This window comes from Protopterus annectens, chromosome 12.part0 (assembly GCF_019279795.1).
Source record: "Protopterus annectens isolate FY-2018-M chromosome 12.part0, PAN1.0, whole genome shotgun sequence".
In the NCBI taxonomy this organism is placed as follows: Eukaryota; Metazoa; Chordata; order Ceratodontiformes; family Protopteridae; genus Protopterus; species Protopterus annectens.
In genome coordinates, this window is record NC_056746.1 from 1098410579 (window position 1) to 1098431160 (window position 20582).

A 20582-nucleotide genomic window follows, 5' to 3' on the forward strand; every position below is an offset into this window, starting at 1 on the left:
GAGTTGGGACAGCTGGGGTAGCTCTCAGGGGCCCTGATTCTGACTCCATTGAAGGAAGTTCACAGAACCCTTGGTTTTGCTGATTCCCTCTGCCATATTGGCTGTGGCTATTTTGGTAACCTCTGTGTCCACACTGGCATTGATTAAAACATTTCTGGAAGTCCAGCTGTTAGCATTTCTTGTACCATGACTTTCAAGCACTCCTCTGCATATGACAAAATACCAGCTGCTGTGAGCATCTTGCCTTTCTGCTTAGTATATTCTGTCCTTTGTGTCACCTTACGGATGAAAAGATTGGTCCTTCTGAAGGGGAAAATGGTAAAAATTACCTTAAAGCCATCAGCAAAATTACCATACTGAGGTAAGGCATGTCTGTAGAGAGCAGGTTGCCATCACTGAGCCATCATTTGCATTGTGTGCTAGTCTTATTGAGAGGCTAGATTTGGTAGTCATAGCTGATGCCTGTGACTCCATTTTAGAAAATGTTTCACAGTGGGGCAGCTTTTGCAAGTGTGGGTAATTTCATCAGCCAAGAAACTTTGAAAGCAAATCATATGAGCAAGGTAGTTTTGATCCCTGATTGATAAAAGTAGTGACTATATAAACACACGTATTGAAATGACTCATTGTCTGAAATTCCTTATCTGGGGGGGGGGGGGTCTAGTGGGTTTGTGTCCATTACTTTCAGTCCTTGGAAGAACCAAAGGAAAAGGGCAACCATGGTGGGGTCCTGCCATGCCTGTGGCAAGACTAAACATAAGTAGAAGGTCATCTGCAGAATCTCTTTAAATGAAGATACTGGATCTATGAGCCATGACCCCTTCTTGAGCATCATTTCAGTTACTTCTCCAAATTTAGGGTCATCAAGAGGGGACGTGGGGACTGCTTTCTACAAGCAGAGATAGAGACTCAAGAGTGGAGTCGTGTGTTTCCTCTTGCACTTGGAGAGGAAGAATCTAGTGTTGAAGATGACCTAGACCAAGGTACAAAGTGCTGATCCCACATTCAACCCTCTGTGCCACTCTCACTTGTGAAAAAATTGAGGAGCTGAGTTCCCAGATGCTGATGTATCTGGGGCTGAGGCCAGTCTCAATGTACTTTTTAAGAATATTCATTCATCACTGTGTTGCAGTGATGCTTTTCCAGATACTTCATTGGAGACACTGAGATGTCCCTGGGCAGTCAAGAAATGTGGGAACCAGAGATACCAACTTTATCAGATCTGACCCTTCCACCACTCATATCAGCTCCAAAGCATCCTCTTGGCATAAGTGGCATCTGACTTGGGAGGCTGAAAACACTACCAACATCAATACCACAAAAGGCCCCAAGGATGTCAGTGCTGCAGTCAGGATTGATGCCTCAGTTTCAACACTGTAGACTTTAGAAAGAGTCAAAATATAAGCTGGTACCAGTCTTGCCAAAACTAACAGCCCCATTAGTTCCAGTGTCAGTGGTGAAACCCATACCAACAAAGAGACCTGTGGCAAAATTATAAATCCTAGATATTAAGGGGATGGGATCATATAATATCCAAGGCTAATGCAATTTAATATGGATAAAGTATGCTTTGTTATTAGAGAATATTATTTCAGTTTAGGGGTTATTTATTGTGCAGCATCATTCTCCTTCATTTTCTTTGTGGTTGGAGCACATATCAAAGGCTTTGGAAGAAATACAAGAATGCAGCAGCATCAGTGGGGAGGAGGAAATGTATCGGATCCCTGTATGTACCAAAGTCTTGTCACATTAAAAATAATTTGTTGACAGACCTAAATTAAATGTCTCTCCAGGCAAGGTTGCTCTTGGAAATAAATCACACAGGGGACTAAGTATGTCTGATAAAATCCCTAGAGTTAACAGGTGGTCTGAGTAGAATGTAAATAACCTTAGTCCGATATACCGCACCTTTCAACGTTATTATTCCTCTCTCAGCTGGCTGTAACCTGAAGATGCTCCTTAGCAGTTACTGAAGTATTCACAGTAAAAGGAACAGTTGCCCAGTCCTTTTTAAATCACAGTGGATGTTCATTCATACTTCATTATTGCAAATTCTTTCAATAAGTAAAAGTAGTCATTTGATTAGAAACATATACAGGGCTACTACAGATGTATTTATCTTCTGATGTCTTGTGCCAGTTGCTTGATCTGCAAAGTGGTGAGAAGGGAAGATACTAGAATATAATAAAAATTAATTTCCTCTGTTTCTTTTTTTTCATTTACTGTTAATAGACAGCCATGAATTACATATCTCATGGCTTGATGTGCATGGTTTCAGCTATGAAGCCATCACTATATGTATAGTTGTTTGGCTTGGAATAATTTCACAGAAGACTCTGGTGATGAACTTTTAAGCTATGACATTGAGGTGTGGTGATCTTGTCAGAAGATTAGAAACAATTATTAATACCCTGTGCAGGAATACATCCTACATGTAACTGTGTCTTCTTTTGCAGAAATGGTGGCACTGCAGTATGTTAGTAGTTTATCCAGTCTTTTTTCCAGACATTTCACAAAGTGGTGTTTGTGTGCTATTTTAACATCTCTTCAGAGCTAAGAACAATTTTTGGGAACTACTTTTTAAATGCTATATCCAGATATACTCCCGAGATGCAGTACAACAGACAACAAAACTTCTGTACATAATTGCATTGTGGGATACAAAACTGTATGACATCTCTTTCCTACAAACCACAGGCAGTTATATAACTGACATTTAAAAAGAATTAAAACCAGAAGTAGTAATAATGCATTTACAAAAATGCTTCACTTTTACAGGTACCACCTCTGCAGACCGAAAGTGCTGTGAGTAAGGAATCTCCAGAGAAAAAGACGGAAGTTTCTGTGAAAGTGGCTCCTGCAGTGCCTGCTAAAACCACTCCTGAAAAAAGGAGAGAGGATCCTTCCAAGAGAGATTCTGATGCTATGGATGCCAGGAAAGAAGCTGTGCTGGTATCGCAGGTAACTTGCATCAAATTACTGATTACACCATTTCTGTAAATGAAATGAAGGCTAGGTTTGGGTGGTTGCTAGGTACAGTGCTGACTTTACGCATCAAGACTTTTTGCTGTCAGTGTAACACATGCTGCTTCATTTGGAACAATTCTTGTGTCGCACATCTGTGAGTGAGACTTCTTTGTAGCATTCTGTGAAGTCCAAGGGTCAGAGGTGTGTTACTTCACTTCTGACTGCACAGGAAATAACTTCTTCCAAACAAAATGTGTGGCTATGCACAGTCATACTGGGCAGTTCAAGGGATTTTCATTATACATCATGAATGAAGTATGGGGAAACAGAAGGAGGGTAAGAGGCACAAACAGAGACAAAATACATGAAGACCACATTTAACTAGTGTTATTGTCTCCCCTTTCTTTAGTAAGATTGTCCCAGTTTGGTCATTTATGTTCTGCAGATGAGCATGAAAACTGGCAAATATGCTGACGTTATATTTTTAAATTCCTCTAAATGTTCTGGAAATATGATACTCTAACCAAGCATCGTAATATGGTCTAAAGATAGTGCTCAGTTTTTCAATCTGTATGGGTTACTTGTGAATTGGAAATAGAGAGGGAACAGCATCCTTGCAAAGAAAGAAATCAAGTTACCCCAAAGGTGCAGATCCCCCAATGTTGCTTATATTTGGAGTAGGGATAAATGCGGATCCCTGTGCACAGGCAATGTAGAGATGCCTTGATACTCCAGGAAAAATGTTCAGATTTCAAATGAACAGATTTTTGGCCAGCTTATTTCACTCGAATGTCTGGTTAATTGTCATCAAATCAGTGGTAGGGAACCACATGAAAAAGGTATACAATAGAGTTTTTATGATATTGATGGAAAAGATTGGCCACTTGAAATTATTTTCTGTAAATTTTCCAGAAGATGCTCTATTGCTTTCTGCACCTAAAAACAATAGTATTCTTGGATTTGTCTAGCTGTGTTGTTCTGGGAGCGTAAGACATTTGTTGTGTGCATTGGGAACATTCTGCTATCATTTTTAATTCAGTGCACAATACCAGAACTACAGTTTTACGCTTTAGATAGTCACTGCACTGCTCATATCAGCAGTTCATATTTGTTGAGTCCTATGAAAAATATTTTCCAGAATATTTAATTTTTGAGTGATACAAGCAAGCCAATGGTAAAAAAAAAACTTTGACAAGTTTACGTAACATTAACTGCAGATTTAAGAATTTGTACCATTTGACATATTTATTACGCTTATTTTCAATAAACTTTGCTGTAAATAAAACATTAAAGAAGGGAAGTTTTGAATTTTCATATAGTAAATGACCTGCATGAAAATAAGGTGCCACAGAAATAAGTAATAAGTTTCCTGATGCTTGTTCAGTTTTGCTGTTTAAAACAGTAACATGTCCATATTTATCAGACATAGGTATAGGTTCCTAGTGAATCTAGAGCTGTGATTGTAATAGCTTATTTTTAACCCCCCCTCCACACACACACACACACACACACATACACACACACGCACGCACACGCGCGCATACGTGCACACACACACGCACACGCGTGCACACACACACACACACACACACACACACACACACACACACACACACACACACACACACACACACACTCTCTCTCTCACCAGTTGAATAGACAAGGGTGTTTTTGAGCAACAAAGGGAAAAGAGGGGAAAAAGGTTTTGCAAGTTTAATGTTAGGTGTTGCTAATTATTTCATGGACTGCATAAATGCTTCCTGTGATGATCTGCATTATAACATGTAATCAGTTATGCTTTTCAAATAAAACATAAAGCTAAGTATCATGCAGAAAAGTATGTGTTAGGCCCAGCAAACTGATCCTAACTAGCATGGTGATTGCATCAACAGATATACAGCTGGGTAGGGGTGGGGTGACTTCCATTATAAGACTGTGCTGTAGTTCTACAGTATTGTTATAACATCAGAGAGCATCAGTAGCTTAAAGAGTGCTTTTTTGTAAGGACTATTGGGTTGGAATGGAACTCCACTTTCTAATGATGCATTTATTTCTCACAATATCAGATACACTTGTGATAATGCATCCAGTTTTGTAAATTCACACTTGTAACTTTTGCTGTTTCTAATTATTTTAATGCAAAACATCTGAGGAGGAATAGTTTTATATCAAAATACGGCACAAATGTGCAATTTTTCCCAATCTAAATTATTTCACACTTTAACAACAGTTTCAAAATGCAGGCAGCTATTTTGTAAATAGTTTATTGTATTTGGGGATGCATGGTGTGGATACTGCTGCACTGCCAGGGACTAATAAAACCATCACCCATTGGAGTCGTACCTCATCATCTCTGCCGGTTTAGTGCTGTCTCTTCCATGTGTGCCCTTTATATGCCTTTTTGCTTACACATGACTTCACCGTGCCTGCTTCTCAGTGTCCAACAGATCTGCTGTTAGCTTAGTTATTGTATTATCACATATGAAATTTAACTGGAAAACCTTCAAGTGGGCTAAGCTATCTGTGGTTTTGCATGAGCTACTTACTGGGAGCATGTACTTAGATGTGCAGCTTCTGTGTTTATTATTTGTTGGATTTAGATACAGTGGGGTGTATCCACGTAGTAAAGTGTAGATTACTAAGAGCTACTCACTTTGCTGCTGCATGAACCAGATATTGTTTAGCAAAACTGCATTATTGTTTGGTTCATCCTCACTAAACATTTAGTTTTCTCTGATAATTTTATTTACTCTCGTCTCTCTAGCTGTGTAACTTGTAGTGCAATTCATTAAAGACTAATTAAGATTCAAATTTAAAAAAATGCTTCTTTTGTGGTTTGTCAGATGCATGTAACTTAAATGCTTACTAAGTAAAACAGCCCTATCCTAATATATGCTATAATTAACCCTTAGAATATTTATCAGTTTAAGCACAAGGAGAGGGATTCACACTGATTTCTGTGTGCAGAATGAATTCTCTGTACACATTTCTGCATACATAGTAAGTTGTAAAAAGTAACCAGCTCTATATAATGAAGAATGATTTTTCTGTCTTTGTAGAAATTAAAGTTTGCATGCATGTAGTGATAAGAAAAGTACTAGCAAAGATTTATGACACTAGTAAATGATCATGTAACTGCTATTATTTCACAGACTAAAAATATTTATTCAACTTTTGTTTCCACTGTTGCTTTCATAAATCAGTGTAGCTGTCAAACCTCTTGATCTAAAAAAAGTTAAACTTTACAAATCTTCACTTCTTTGCCCCTCGCAACCACATATAGTTTGATTCTAGTTTGACCTTCTGTTTTCAGCTGCTGCTTCACTCTCATATTTACTAACATTAATTCACATGTATTTTTCTACTTTGTTCAAAACATTTACATATTCTATCAATTGTCTATTGAATTATATATCTTCTGTACTTGCTTTATGAATTTGTTCTGCTTTATTTTTTGTGAGTTTCTTCACCTGGGCTGTGTCTGCATATGGTCTATTGTGATCAGTGTGCTATCCCAGTAAGCAACTTAATCCACAATGTAAGTCTGTTTATTGCTCTCACATTTATTGGTTACTTCACTAACATCATTCATGCATGTCCATTATTACCTGGTTTTTAATATGGGCACGCTGTCTCCTGTCCTGCTGACCGGTATGGATCAGTTCACCTCCCATCACAAACACTCTTCAACTTGTGTCATTAGAGATGTCATTAACGAAGGATACTGCATAGTTTATCAACAAGCATTAGAAGGCTGATCGTCTAAGAAGTAGAAGATGGGGCTACTGAAGTTTTAAGATAAATGCCTTGTCTTGAATTATGCAGAGTTTGTGTTCTCCAGATGTCTGCTTACATTTGCAGTCTTTTTTTCTTCTGTGTTCTTTCTGGGTACCCCCCCCCCCCCACCAAAAAAAAACAAAACAAAAAAAAAAAAAACAACAGCTGAGCATCTGGTATAATTTTTTTTATGAGTGGCACAGTCATAAATTACAAAGTTCCCATATTGTATAGTACCAAATATTTAATTTAATTTATTGTACACCACACCCCATATATTCCAATTACCCATGTTTGGTATTCCTGTTTCCTTTTCATTTCATTGATGTAGGTTTTATATTTTTAGGGGTAGGAGCAGAGTTCTAATCTTGTTTACTGGTTTTCTGAATGGAGGGTTACACTGATAACAGCTTAACTTAGAACAACATTCAGTTTTAGTCTTTTTCAGTGTAGCTGCATAGAACATTGTTATTCTGAGGAATGTTTTCTGAATATTTTATGTTTATAACAATCAGATCTGGAGTTGGATTAGTCATTATATTATCACATATGAAATTCACCTGATTTTTTTTGTTGTAGTTCTGTATTTTATCTGTGTTTATCAATGCTGCAGTATTTTATTTGTTTTTTTTACTGTTTTTAAACTTCATTTGGCTGTGTTTTGAATGACTGATTTTTAAGCATTTTTTTCTTTCTTATTTTTTTATTAAAAAGTACATGTTTGAGTTTTATTTAGGTTGGGGATGCCATATTTGTTGATTGAAAATGTTTATTTTGGGTTGTTGTATGTTGATTAGTGTGCATTTTTCCATTGAGATGAATGGGAAAAACTGTTCAATTTTTTGTGTTTTGTTTTTTTTTTTTTTTGTATTTTTTGTTATATTAGTTTGTGTATTTGTTTTGTGGTTGGATTTAGTATTTTAGGATGTTCTGCGGCTGAGTTATATTTCTGGGACTTGTTTAGTGTTTAATTTGATGGCTGTTTTTCTTTTAAGTAGATCTGATTTTTTTACTCTTTGATGGGATGGTGTAATCAGCCTGTATTTATGCATGGCTTGTTGACATTCTTCCCTGCCCAATTTAGTTGACAATGGTGTGAGAGAGCTGTAATACTGAGAATGGGGAATTTGCCCTCTCCCCACTATTGTGTGATTTTGGAATTGGTATGTATAATTAGTGAGAGTGTGGGGGTGCAGGGGGGTCTTGTTTTTCCTTTGCATGTTCTGAGATAATGTCTTGGCTCATGCGCTGTGGAACACTTGATTTTTTTCAGTTTTGTCAACATTTTTATATCAATATTTTGCTATTTTGCATACATTAGGTGTGTGTGTGTGTGTGTGTGTGTGTGTGTGTGTGTGTGTGTGTGTGTGTGTGTGTATATATATATATATATATATATAATATATGCGTGTGTGTGTGTGTGTATGTAGGTGTCTACTTCGTTTGTACGAAGTTTCAGTACTTCGAAACCCACTTAGTTGAACCCAGTTGTTCTAAGTACCAAAACTTTGAAAATGGAGTACAGAGATCACAATACAGTGCGGAATGGGAATATTCCCTTTTCCTTGCTGTAGTGCAATCTCGGAGTTGATATATTTAAGTAGTTGGGGTGTGGGGGGCTGTGGGGAGGTGCAGTCCAACATTACATAACTCAGTCAATACCTGCCTTCCCTTAAACCTCACTCCTTCTCTTGAATATTATTCTTCATAGGTTCATAGGTGTGTACTAGGCTAATGACCACAAGGGCCTTTTTAAGCCTCATCATGCATCCCAAATCTCTGACAAGTTCTGGTACCCTTGATAAGTGTAAGCAGGGACTTGGAAGGGGAAACACTTACAAGCAGGGGCCTGTGAGATGAATCATTTACAGGTTGCCTGTGTCCATTAAAGACATAGATGCCAAACCAGGCATGAATTTCTTGTTCCCCATCCAATTGTCCAAGTTACACTTGAACTGGGTTATGGAGGAACTCTACTTCACATGGATAGGGAGCTTGTTCCAGAGAAGAGGTGGTCTTTGGGATACAGCCCTGTCTCTCCAGCAGGTCCTACTTATATCTCAGGGAAGGTAAGTCTTTGGAATGGGTATTTCTAGTGCTGCTTGTTTTGCAAATATGCAGGAGGTCCATCATAATGGGGTCTGACAATGCCTTGTGACAATGCCTTGTATGCCAAGCATAGATCTCCCTCAGCAGTCTGTTGGAGATGGAATACTGGGATAGGCCCTGAGGCGGTCTGCATAGGACATGTTACTTACTCCCTGTATTATTTTAGTGAGGAACCTCTGTGAACATTCCAGTTTGATATGCCTGGTTAAGTACATACCAAATGGGGCATTGTACTCAATGGCAAGTCTGATGAATGCTGAATACAGTGGTACAATGACCTCCTTAGACCTAGATACCATACCTTTGTTTATAAATTGCACATCATAGAATGATTTCCTCACTACTGTAGGCACATGATGGTCAAAGGCTAAATTACTGTCTGTGTGTCCCCAAGTTCCTGACTACTGAGTCAACTCTTAGAGGTGTGTTGTCAATGTGATAGTTTTCAGGGGTGGATGACTTCTCGAAGGATACTGTTATGTATTTCTTGGCATTTAGTTTTAGTCCATGACTCTGGCACCAGTTGTTTGTGTCAGCCTTCCTGGAATACATTTGTGTCAGGGGGCGAATCAGTGATGGCTCATAATTTGCAGTCAACTTCAAATTTAGTCAGCCAAAAACCATTGACATTAGCCTTGACTTCAGAGAAGTAAATGCCAAAAAGGAGAGATCCCAGGACCGATCCCTGAGGGATTGCACTTGTGACTGGCCTCTTTGTAGAGGTGGACTCCCCAATTCTTACTTCCTGGATCCTGTCTGTGGGCAAGATGGCTGGTGACATAAAGGTTTTTACCTAACCTTTTAAGTTTGTGAATAATGCCCGAGTGGGCAGACCAAACTTCTTGGCCGCATCTCACTCAGTAGTTATTGCTTCACGTAACTGTGTTTCTTTGCCAGTTGTTTTCCAGAAAAATCCATCCCCCTCTCTTTATGTTTTGTACCCCTACTGCATATATTGTTCCCATAAATTCCATTTATTTCTATGTAATTTGCTCCTTCTCTTTTCCAAAGGTCCCTCTTCCTTTTCTTTTATCTCTTTTGCAATATTCAGTACTTCATATGCAGTTGTTCAGATTTTGATTTCCATTTTCTAGTAATTACTTTTCAGCAGCCAACAGAATAAAATTTAATAAGACCTTACTATGTTCAGGTAATTCAGATCCTGTGTCCCAGCTCAAACAAATTATTTCCTTTGTTACAGCTGTTTGCTCACAAAATATTTCTGATAGATTATTCTGTAGGGAAATTTTTAAAACATGCCATGTCATTACATTCCCAAAAGACATGTTCCCTGTTGCATCTTCCTTCCCAATCACGCATTCAGTATTTACCCAAGGAAGAAATTCTTTGAAGTCTACTTGGGGTATAAAAATCTGTATGCAAACACTTTGAAGCAAAAATGCTAAACCTTCTGGACTTTGTTGCATACTTGGGACCATACACATGTCTTCTCATTGCTCCCTTGTAAATTACTTCTCCAGTCTCTTCCAAATCTTTTCTAACCTTTTCTGATTGATTCTCAAAGTTCAAAGGTTCATACTAGGCTATCTGCCCTAGGGCATTTATAAGCCTAGCCAGAGTGTGTTTGGCTTTCGCCACCCATTTTAAATGAATTTTGCTATGCCCTTTTTCGAGGTTAGTATACTGTGCCTCTGTCTAACAGTGACACAGAAGTGATACCCAGGGTAAACCTACGATCTCCCATCCACTCATCAAGATTCCTCTTGAAGAGAGTCAATGAGGGACTCTGCCTAACCTGGACTGGGATTTTATTCCAGAGTGAAGGGAGCATCTGGGTTATGAATCTGTCCCTCCAGCATGTCCTGTTTTCTCAATGCTGAGGTTCAAGTCTCTCGAGCGCGTAGCTCGATGGGATTTGGATTTTCTGAGGTGCAGCATGTCCATTAATTCCGGGTTGGACATGGCTTTATACGTCAGGCACAGATCGCCTCTGAGCAGGCGGTATGCCACTGAGTAGAGCTGGAGTTTCTTTAACCGGGCAGCATATGACATCTGTTTGAGCCCTTTGATCCTCTTGGTGTGGTACTTTTGGGGTCTTTCCAGTTGCTGCAGGTGTCTGGTAAGGTACATCCCAAAAGGGGCATTGTACTCAATTATGGGCCTGATGAGGGATGAGTAAAGAGGCACGATGACCTCCCCAGATCTAGATGTGAATCCCTTCATGATTAGGTGGGCTATATAAAATGTTTTTCTAACCACTTTGGCCACGTGGTTTTCAAATGAGAGATTGCTATCAGCTTGGGTCCCCAGGTCCCTAATTACTTCTTCCATACTTAATGGATTACCACCTATGTGGTAATTTGTGGGCACTTTGTTTTTGCCAAAGGGGATGACTGTGCACTTTTTGGCATTTAGCTTGAGGCCATGGCTCTGGCACCAGTTGTCTGTTTCTATGAGGCCCTTTTGTAGTATGCTTGTGTCGGCTGGAGAGTCAATTATGGCGCGTAGTTTGCAGTCATCTGCGAACTTGGTCAGCCACAGTCCTTCCGTGTTGGCCTGTACCTCAGAGAAATATATACCGAACAAGAGAGGTCCCAGGACTGAGCCTTGTGAGACGCCACTTGTAACTGGTTTGGAGTCTGACATGGCTCCAGCAATTCTAACCATGTGGGTTCTGTCCTTGAGCCAGTTTGTAACCCATCTAGTGACATAGGGGTTTATATTTAAGCTGGTGAGCTTATCTATAATTCCCGAGTGGGGTATTGTAAAGGGTTTTGCGAGGTCCAGGTAGGCTGTGTGGACCACCTTCCCCCTCGTCAATGGCCTTGGTGACTGTTTCAAAGAAATCAACCAGGTTTAAGAGGCAGGATCTGCCCTTAACAAAGCCGAACTGGGTAGGATCCAGTGTCTGTAGGTCCCCAATATCTTTATTTATGAGGTCCATGATGATCCTTTCCATAGCTTTGCAGACCAAGCTAGTCAGGCTTATGGGGCGATAGTTTCCAGGATCTGTTGAGGCACCACCTTTGTGGAGAGGGACCACTGTTGCTGTACGCCACTCTTTGGGTACATATCCTGTAGTAAGGCTGAGATTGAACAGTAGTTTCATGTTTGGGTTTAGCTCTTCTTGGAGTTCATGTAGGACGCAGCCCAGGACACCGTCTGGTCCCATTGATGCTGTGTTTTTTGCTTTGGAGAGGGCGGCTCTTACCTGAGCATCTGAGATGTCAGGGGGGAGGCACTCTGCTGGGATAGATATTTGCCCTTTTGGTGGGGGGGGGAGTTTGCGCTGAACCTGTCAGCTAGGATGTTGGCAATGTCTGTGGGGTTGGTGTATTTTTTGTCATTTTGGACTAATTCTGAGAATATCGGAGAATTCCCACCCAGGTTCCTAACATAACTAAAGAAAGCCTTGTGATTATCCTTAGTGTCCCGTGCAATTTTTCTCTCGAAGCTGGCCTTAGATGATTTTATGAGTGCCCATAATTTTTTGCTAATACTGATCAGAGATGCCTTCCCTTTTTGGGATTTTGCTCTATCATGTAGTAGCTTCCTCCTTCTATTATATAGTTTGTTTATGGCTGGGGTCAACCAGACAGGACGCCTGCCTTTGGAGGATTGGGTCTTGGTTTTATTTGGGACTGCATGATCCATGCATTCCTGAAGGTGTTCATAGAATGCGTTTATAAAGGATTCTGCGGTCTGGGCCGTATTTTCCACAGGCCCGGGGGCTTTGAAGTATTCCACCTCGGTTTTGAGGAGTGTGAAATTTGCTTTAGAGAAGTTTTTCACTGTGGTTTTCTGGGCAGGGGCTGGGGTAGGGATGTGAATATCCAGTGAGATTAGTTTATGGTCTGATCTTACCAGTGATGGATACACTTCTGGTCTGGAGCACAGAGCCCCCATGTTGGTGATGATCAGGTCCAATATGTTTTCCCCTCTTGTGGGAGTGGTAACAAGTTATTCCATAGCATTTGAGTTTATAAATTCTAGGAACCTTTGGGCTAGGGTGTTGGAGCTAGAGTAATGCTCCCAGTCTATGTTTGGGTAGTTGAAGTCATCCAATATAATGGTGTTTGGAGAGACCTTCATATTTTCCAGTGTTCTCAGGAAGGCCGAGTAAGGTTCCTGGGTTTGGGAGGGTGGTCTGTAGCAGGCTATAAACTGGAAGGCAGTTTTACCCACTGTTAGTTGCACATGGATAGTCTCTGATGCTTCGTGCTGTGCCACCAACCTGGGGGTGTGGGTATCTTTGACGAATATTGATACTCCCCCTCCTTTTGTGGTTCGGTCCAAGTTTTGGGGCTGAAAAGCATGGTATGAGGTATAACCTGGTAGTGCTGGGGTGCTCTCGGGAACCTTGATCCAGGTTTCTGTTACTGCACAGATATTGATGTTCTCCATGCTAAGGAGGGTTTCGAGTGCATGCATCTTGAGGTTTAGACTTCTGGCGTTGAATAGCATTACTCTTAGTTTCTTATCCCTTGTGATACCTATGGAGGTGGGTTTGTCTTTTGAGCTTTGCCTAAAAAAGGCACTATGGGGGTGGCAAGATCCTTTGCCAATATCTGAAAGCCCAGGGGTGACAGGTGCAAGCTGTCCCTAGCGAAGTATCGTGGCTTGTCGAGCATGTCATCCCAGGCTGACAGGCATTGGATCCCCTTTGAATGACACCAATACTTAAGCCAATTGTTGAAATTGATCATCTTGTCTTCATATTGTGGCATCATTCTTGGTGGGGGTAAGATGCTACTCAAGGTCAGGGTCATACCGGCCTGGGCTACATGCTCAGAGAGCTCCTCTATGTCTCTTTTCATGTAGTCCAGGGAGGTACGGCTCAGGTCATTCACACCAGCATGGACAATGACTGAGTCATATTTGTACTTGCCTTGGAGTGACCTGAGTGCTTGTGTTATGTGGCAGATCCTAGCGCCCGACAGGCAGCTCACCTTGACCTTCTCCTTGTTCAGCCTGGTGAGTGGGACGTCAGTGTGCCTGACGATAGAGTCACCTATTACAAGTGTATCAGGTGTGTTGTTTAGCCTTAAGGGCTGTGACTGTTCGGCACACTGGCTTTGTGAGCTATGTGTTGCACGTGTTTTGTTTTGGGGTAGCGGTTGCTTGGGTGTCTGCTTTGGAGTTCTCTGCTGCTTAGGCAGATTTTTATTTAGAGCCTCTGAGTATGTATTTGTGTGTTTATGTGTTTGGTTTGCTGTCGTGGTAGGTCTATGTGAGACTGGAATTGTAGTGAGTGTGGTTTCCTTCTCCTCCTGACTGGTTACGCCAGTACTGAGTTGAGAGAGCTTAGCCTCCAGTTTGGCTATATGGTTGCATCTCTCACATGTGTTGTAATTTGTTGGGAGGAGGAGAGGGTTGTCCGTGTACATGAGGCAGTTGTAACATTGCCTCAAGATTCCCAGATTCACCAGCTGGACCGGAGAGGAGATTGACAACTGATCTTTGGACATGCTAGAATAGTATTGGGAATTCCTTTATAATTGAAAAAAAGGGCCAATGGGGAACAAGGTACTCAAGGGGAGTTTGTGAGGGTGTAGTGCTTTTAATTTTTTAGTGCTGACTTATATAATTGCTTTAGTGAGCAAGTGCCAGGCTTTAGAGTAGGAATAGGGTGTTTATTATGAGAACTAGATCAGTTCTAAGGGAAAAAGTGAAGAGCAGACTTTGTGGAGCCGAGAATGGTTTAACCCCAATTAAGTGGAGCTGGCCGATGCTGAGCTATGCGCAAAATCGCGCAAAGCCGCGCCAAAGCGGGTTTTATGCAGGGGGACTTGAAAGAGCTAGAAATTGCCCCAAAACAGCCAATAGACTACCAGATTCTTGTGCTGGGAACACTCCTCCAGGGATAGATAGGCTGCTCTAAGCTCCCCACTGCCACTGGTGAACAAAGAAGCCTCCCTTTATCCAAGAAAGGAAATGGGCAACACAGGAACTTTCCAAAAGTCCAGAATACAGCAAAGCCTGTATTTGGACTACTCTAGGTCAGGAAAGATGAGAAACAAAGATAATTTTTTTGTTTTATTTCTGTTTTGCAACAAACAGCAGGAAAATCCAATAAATATGTAACACAAGCTAGCGCACTTGAGTATGTAGCCTCAACAGGTAAATGCAACAAACAGGACAAACTTTAAAAGTGCAGGTGCAAAAACAACTTTAAACAGTTTAAAACAGTTCAAGAAGCACAGTCGCCCAGGTAGTAGCAGGAAAAAAAAACACTTTTATCAGGTTAGCAGTCGCTCTTTTAGCCTCTCTGCTGCTAGCACCACTCTGCAGGACCACGAGGAGCTTGGCTGAGTAGTAACAAGCGCAAAAAATGCGCCAAAGCGGGTTTTATACAGGGGGACTTGAAAGAGCTAGAAATTGGCCCAAAATGGCCAATAGACTACCAGATTATTGTGTTGGGAATGCTCCTCTAGGGATAGATAGGCTGCTCTAAGCTCCCCACTGCCACTGGTGAACAAAGAAGCCTCCCTTTATCCAAGAAAGGAAATGGGCAACACAGGAACTTTCCAAAAGTCCAGAATACAGCAAAGCCTGTATTTGGACTACTCTAGATCAGGAAAGACGGAAAACAAGGATATTTTTTTTGTTTTTTTTTGTTTTTTGCAACAAACAGCAGGAAAATGCAATAAATATGTAACACAGGCTAGCGCACTTGAGTGTGTAGTCTCAACAGGTAAATTCAACAAACAGGACAAACTTTAAAAGTGCAGGTGCAAAAACAACTTTAAACAGTTTAAAACAGTTCAAGAAGCAGAAATACTTGCAGTTTAGCTAGATCGGACAGTCGCCCAGGTAGTAGCAGGAAAAAAAAACACTTTTATCAGGTTAGCAGTCGCTCTTTTAGCCTCTCTGCTGTTAGCACCACTCTGCAGGACCACGAGGAGCTTGGCTGAGTAGTAACAAACGCAAAAACCACAACAAAGCGGGTTTTATACAGGGGGACTTGAAAGAGCTAGAAATTGGCCCAAAACAGCCAATAGACTACCAGATTCTTGTGCTGGGAACACTCCTCCAGGGATAGATAGGCTGCTGTAAGCTCCCCACTGCCACTGGTGAACAAAGAAGCCCCCCTTTATCTAAGAAAGGAAATGGGCAACACAGGAACTTTCCAAAAGTCCAGAATACAGCAAAGCCTGTATTTGGACTACTCTAGGTCAGGAAAGACGGGAAACAAGGATAATTTTTTTGTTTTTTTTTTCTTTTTTGCAACAAACAGCAGGAAAATGCAATAAATATTTAACACAGGCTAGCGCACTTGAGTGTGTAGCCTCAACAGGTAAATGCAACAAACAGGACAAACTTTAAAAGTGCAGGTGCAAAACCAACTTTAAACAGTTTAAAACAGTTCAAGAAGCAGAAATACTTGCAGTTTAGATAGATCGGACAGTCGCCCAGGTAGTAGCAGGAAAAAAAAACACTTTATCACCTTAGCAGTCGCTCTTATAGCCTCTCTGCTGCTATGATGCAGTATTTTATATGCCATACTAATTATCCCCATTTTGACAGCAGCTTTTGTTCTAGATTCAACTAAAAACTGTAACATAGCAGGTCTTTTAGTTAGGACTCCCCTATCCCTTTAGCTTTGCCTACAGTTTGGCTTTGGCGAGGTTTTTGCGCTTGTTACTACTCAGCCAAGCTCCTCGTGGTCCTGCAGAGTGGTGCTAGCAGCAGAGAGGCTAAAAGAGCGACTGCTAACCTGATAAAAGTGTTTTTTCCTGCTACTACCTGGGCGACTGTCCGATCTAGCTAAACTGCAAATATTTCTCTTCTTGAACTGTTTTAAACTGTCTAAAGTTGTTTTTGCACCTGCACTTTTAAAGTTTGTCCTGTTTGTTGCATTTACTTGTTGAGGCTACACACTCAAGTGCGCTAGCCTGTGTTACATATTTATTGCAATTTCCTGCTGTTTGTTGCAAAAAAGAAAAAAAAAAGTTATCCTTGTTTCCCATCTTTCCTGACCTAGAGTAGTCCAAATACAGGCTTTGCTGTATTCTGGACTTTGGAAAGTTCCTGTGTTGCCATTTCCTTTCTTGGATAGAGGGAGGCTTCTTTGTTCACCAGTGGCAGTGGGGAGCTTGGAGCAGGCTATCTGTCCCTGGAGGAGTGTTCCCAGCACAGGAATCTGGTAGTCTGTTGGCTGTTTTGGGCCAATTTCTAGCTCTTTCAAGTCCGCCTGTATAAAACCCGCTGTAGCTTTGCGTGATTTTGTGCATAGCGCTGCATCGAGCAGCGCGCTTATTTGGGTTTGAGCCTTGGAACTAATCTAGTTCTCATAATAAACACCCTATTCCTATGCTAAAGCCTAGCACTTGCTCACTAAAGCAATTATATAAGTCAGCACTAAAAAATTAAAAGCACTACACCCTCACAAACTCCCCTTGAGTAACTTGTTCCCCATTGGCCGTTTTTTCAATTATAAAGGAATTCCCAATACTATTCTAGCATGTCCAAAGGTCAGTTGTCAATCTCCTCTCCGGTCCAGCTGGTGAACCTGGGAATCTTGAGGCAATGTTACAACTGCCTAATGTACACAGACAACCCTCTCCTCCTCCCAACAAATTCCAACACATGTGAGAGATGCAACCATATAGCCAAACTGGAGGCTAAGCTCTCTCAACTCAGTACTGGCGTAACCAGTCAGGAGGAGAAGGAAACCACACTCACTACAATTCCAGTCTCACATAGACCTACCACGACAGCAAACCAAACACATAAACACACAAAAACATACTTGGAGGCTCTAAATAAAAATCTGCCTAAGCAGCCAAGACCTCCAAAGCAGACACCCAAGCAACCGCTACCCCAAAACAAAACACATGCAACACATAGCTCACAAAGCCAGTGTGCCGAACAGTCACAGCCCTTAAGGCTAAACAACACACCTGATACACTTGTAATAGGTGACTCTATCATCAGGCACACTGACGTCCCGCTCACCAGGCCGAACAAGGAGAAGGTCACGGTAAGCTGCCTATCGGGTGCTAGGATCCGCCACATAACACAATCACTCAGGTCACTCCAAGGCAAGTACAAATATGACTCAGTCATTGTCCATGCTGGTGTGAATGACCTGAGACGTACCTCCCTGGACTACATGAAAAGAGACATAGAGGAGCTCTCTGGGCATGTAGCCCAGGCCGGTATGACCCTGACCTTGAGTAGCATCTTACCCTCACCAAGAATGATGCCACAATATGAAGACAAGATGATCAGTTTCAACAATTGGCTTAAGTATTGGTGTCATTCAAAGGGGATCCAATGCCTGTCAGCTTGGGATGATATGCACGACAAGCCACGATGCTTTGCTAGGGATGGCTTGCACCTGTCACCCTGGGCTTTTGGATATTGGCAAAGGCTCTTGCTACCCCATAGTGCCTTTTTAGGCAAGGCTCAAAAGACAAACCCACCTCCATAGGTATCACAAGGGATAAGAAACTAAGAGTAATGCTACTCAACGCTAGAAGTCTAAACCTCAAGATGCACGCACGAAACTCTCCTTAGCATGGAGAACATCGATATCTGTGCAGTAACAGAAACCTGGTTCAGGACTCCCGAGAGCACCCCAGCACTACCAGGTTATACCTCATACCATGCTTTTCGGCCCCAAAACTTGGACCGAACCACAAAAGGAGGGGGAGTATCGATATTCATCAAAGATACCCACACCTCCAGGTTGGTGGCAAAGCACGAAGCATCAGAGACTATCCATGTGCAACTAACAGTGGGTAAAACTGCCTTCCAGTTTATAGCCTGCTACAGACCACCCTCCCAAACCCAGGAACCCCACTCGGCCTTCCTGAAAACACTGGAAAATATGAAGGTCTCTTCAAACACGATTATACTGGGCGACTTCAACTACCCAAACATAGATTGGGAGCATTACTCTAGCTCCAACACCCTTGCCCAAAGGTTCCTAGAATTCATAAACTCAAATGCTATGGAACAACTTGTTACCACTCCCACAAGAGGGGAAAACATACTGGACCTGATCATCACCAACATGGGGACTCTATGCTCCAGACCAGAAGTGTATCCCTCACTGGTAAGATCAGACCATAAACTGATCTCACTGGAGATTCACATCCCGACCCCACCCCCTGCCCAGAAAACCACAGTGAAAAACTTCTCTAAAGCAAATTTCACACTCCTCAAAACCAAGGTGGAATCCTTCAAAGCCCCGGGCCTGTGGAAAATACGGCCCAGACCGCAGAATCCTTTATAAATGCATTCTATGAACACCTTCAGGAATGCATGGATCATGCAATCCCAAATAAAACCAAGACCCAATCCTCCAAAGGCAGACGACCTGTCTGGTGGACCCCAGCCATAAACAAACTATACAATAGAAGGAGAAAGCTACTACATGATAGAGCAAAATCCCAAAAAAGAAGACATCTCTGATCAGTATTAGCACAAAATTAAGGGCACTCATAAAATCGTCAAAGGCCAGCTTCGAGAGAAAAATTGCACAGGACACTAAAGATAATCACAAGGCTTTCTTTAGTTATGTTAGGAACCTGGGTGGGAATTCCCAGATATGCTCAGAATTAGTCCAAAATGACAAAAATACACTGATCCCACAGACATTGCCAACATCCTAGCTGACAGGTTCAGCGCAAACTTCTCCCCCCCCCCCCACCAAAAGGGCAATTATCTATCCCAGCAGATTGCTGCCCCCCTGACATCTCAGATGCTCAGGTGAGAGCTGCCCTCTCCAAAGCAAAAAACACAGCATCAATGGGACCAGACGGTGTCCCAGGCTGCGTCCTACATGAACTCCAAGAAGAGCTAAACCCAAACATAAAACTACTGTTCAATCTCAGCCTTACTACAGGATATGTACCCAAAGAGTGGCGTACAGCAACAGTGGTCCCTCTCCACAAAGGTGGTGCCTTAACGGACCCTGGAAACTATCGCCCCATAAGCCTGACTAGTTTGGTCTGCAAAGCTATGGAAAGGATCATCATGGACCTCATAAATAAAGATATTGGGGACCTAAAGACACTGGATCCTACCCAGTTTGGCTTTGTTAAGGGCAGATCCTGCCTCTTAAACCTGGTTGACTTTTTTGAAACAGTCACCAAGGCCATTGACGAAGGGAAGGTGGTCCACACAGCCTATCTGGACCTCGCAAAAGCCTTCGATACAATACCCCACTCAGGCATTATAGATAAGCTCACCAGCTTAAATATAAACCCCTATGTCACTAGATGGGTTGCAAACTGGCTCAAGGACAGAACCCACATGGTTAGAATTGCTGGAGCCATGTCAGACTCCAAACCAGTTACAAGTGGTGTCCCACAAGGCTCAGTCCTGGGACCTCTCTTGTTTGGTATATATTTTCGGAGGTACAGGCCAACACGGAAGGACTGTGGCTGACCAAGTTCGCAGATGACTGCAAACTGGGCGCCATAATCGACTCTCCAGCCGACACAAGCATCCTCCAAAAGGGCCTCATAGAAACAGACAACTGGTGCCAGAGCCATGGTCTCAAGCTAAATGCCAAAAGTGTATAGTCATCCCCTTTGGCAAAAACAAAGTGCCCACAAATTACCACATAGGTGGTAATCCATTAAGTACAGAAGAAGTCATTAGGGACCTGGGGACCCAAGTTGATAGCAATCTCTCATTTGACAACCACGTGGCCAAAGTGGTTAGAAAAACATTTTATATAGCCCACCTAATCATGAAGGGATTCACATCTAGATTAGGAGAGGTCATCGTGCCTCTTTACTCATCCCTCATCA

At 41.8% G+C, this 20582-nt stretch overlaps 1 protein-coding gene across 1 annotated transcript in view; it reads left to right on the forward strand.

Moving 5' to 3' along the window:
• Positions 1-20582, forward strand: part of EPB41L1 (erythrocyte membrane protein band 4.1 like 1) — a gene marked incomplete in the record, with an annotated part of 2183009 nt that overhangs the window by 1962837 nt on the left and 199590 nt on the right. The window contains 1 exon segment of the mRNA XM_044090111.1: positions 2779-2961. Within this exon segment, the coding sequence (XP_043946046.1) occupies positions 2779-2961 (183 nt within the window).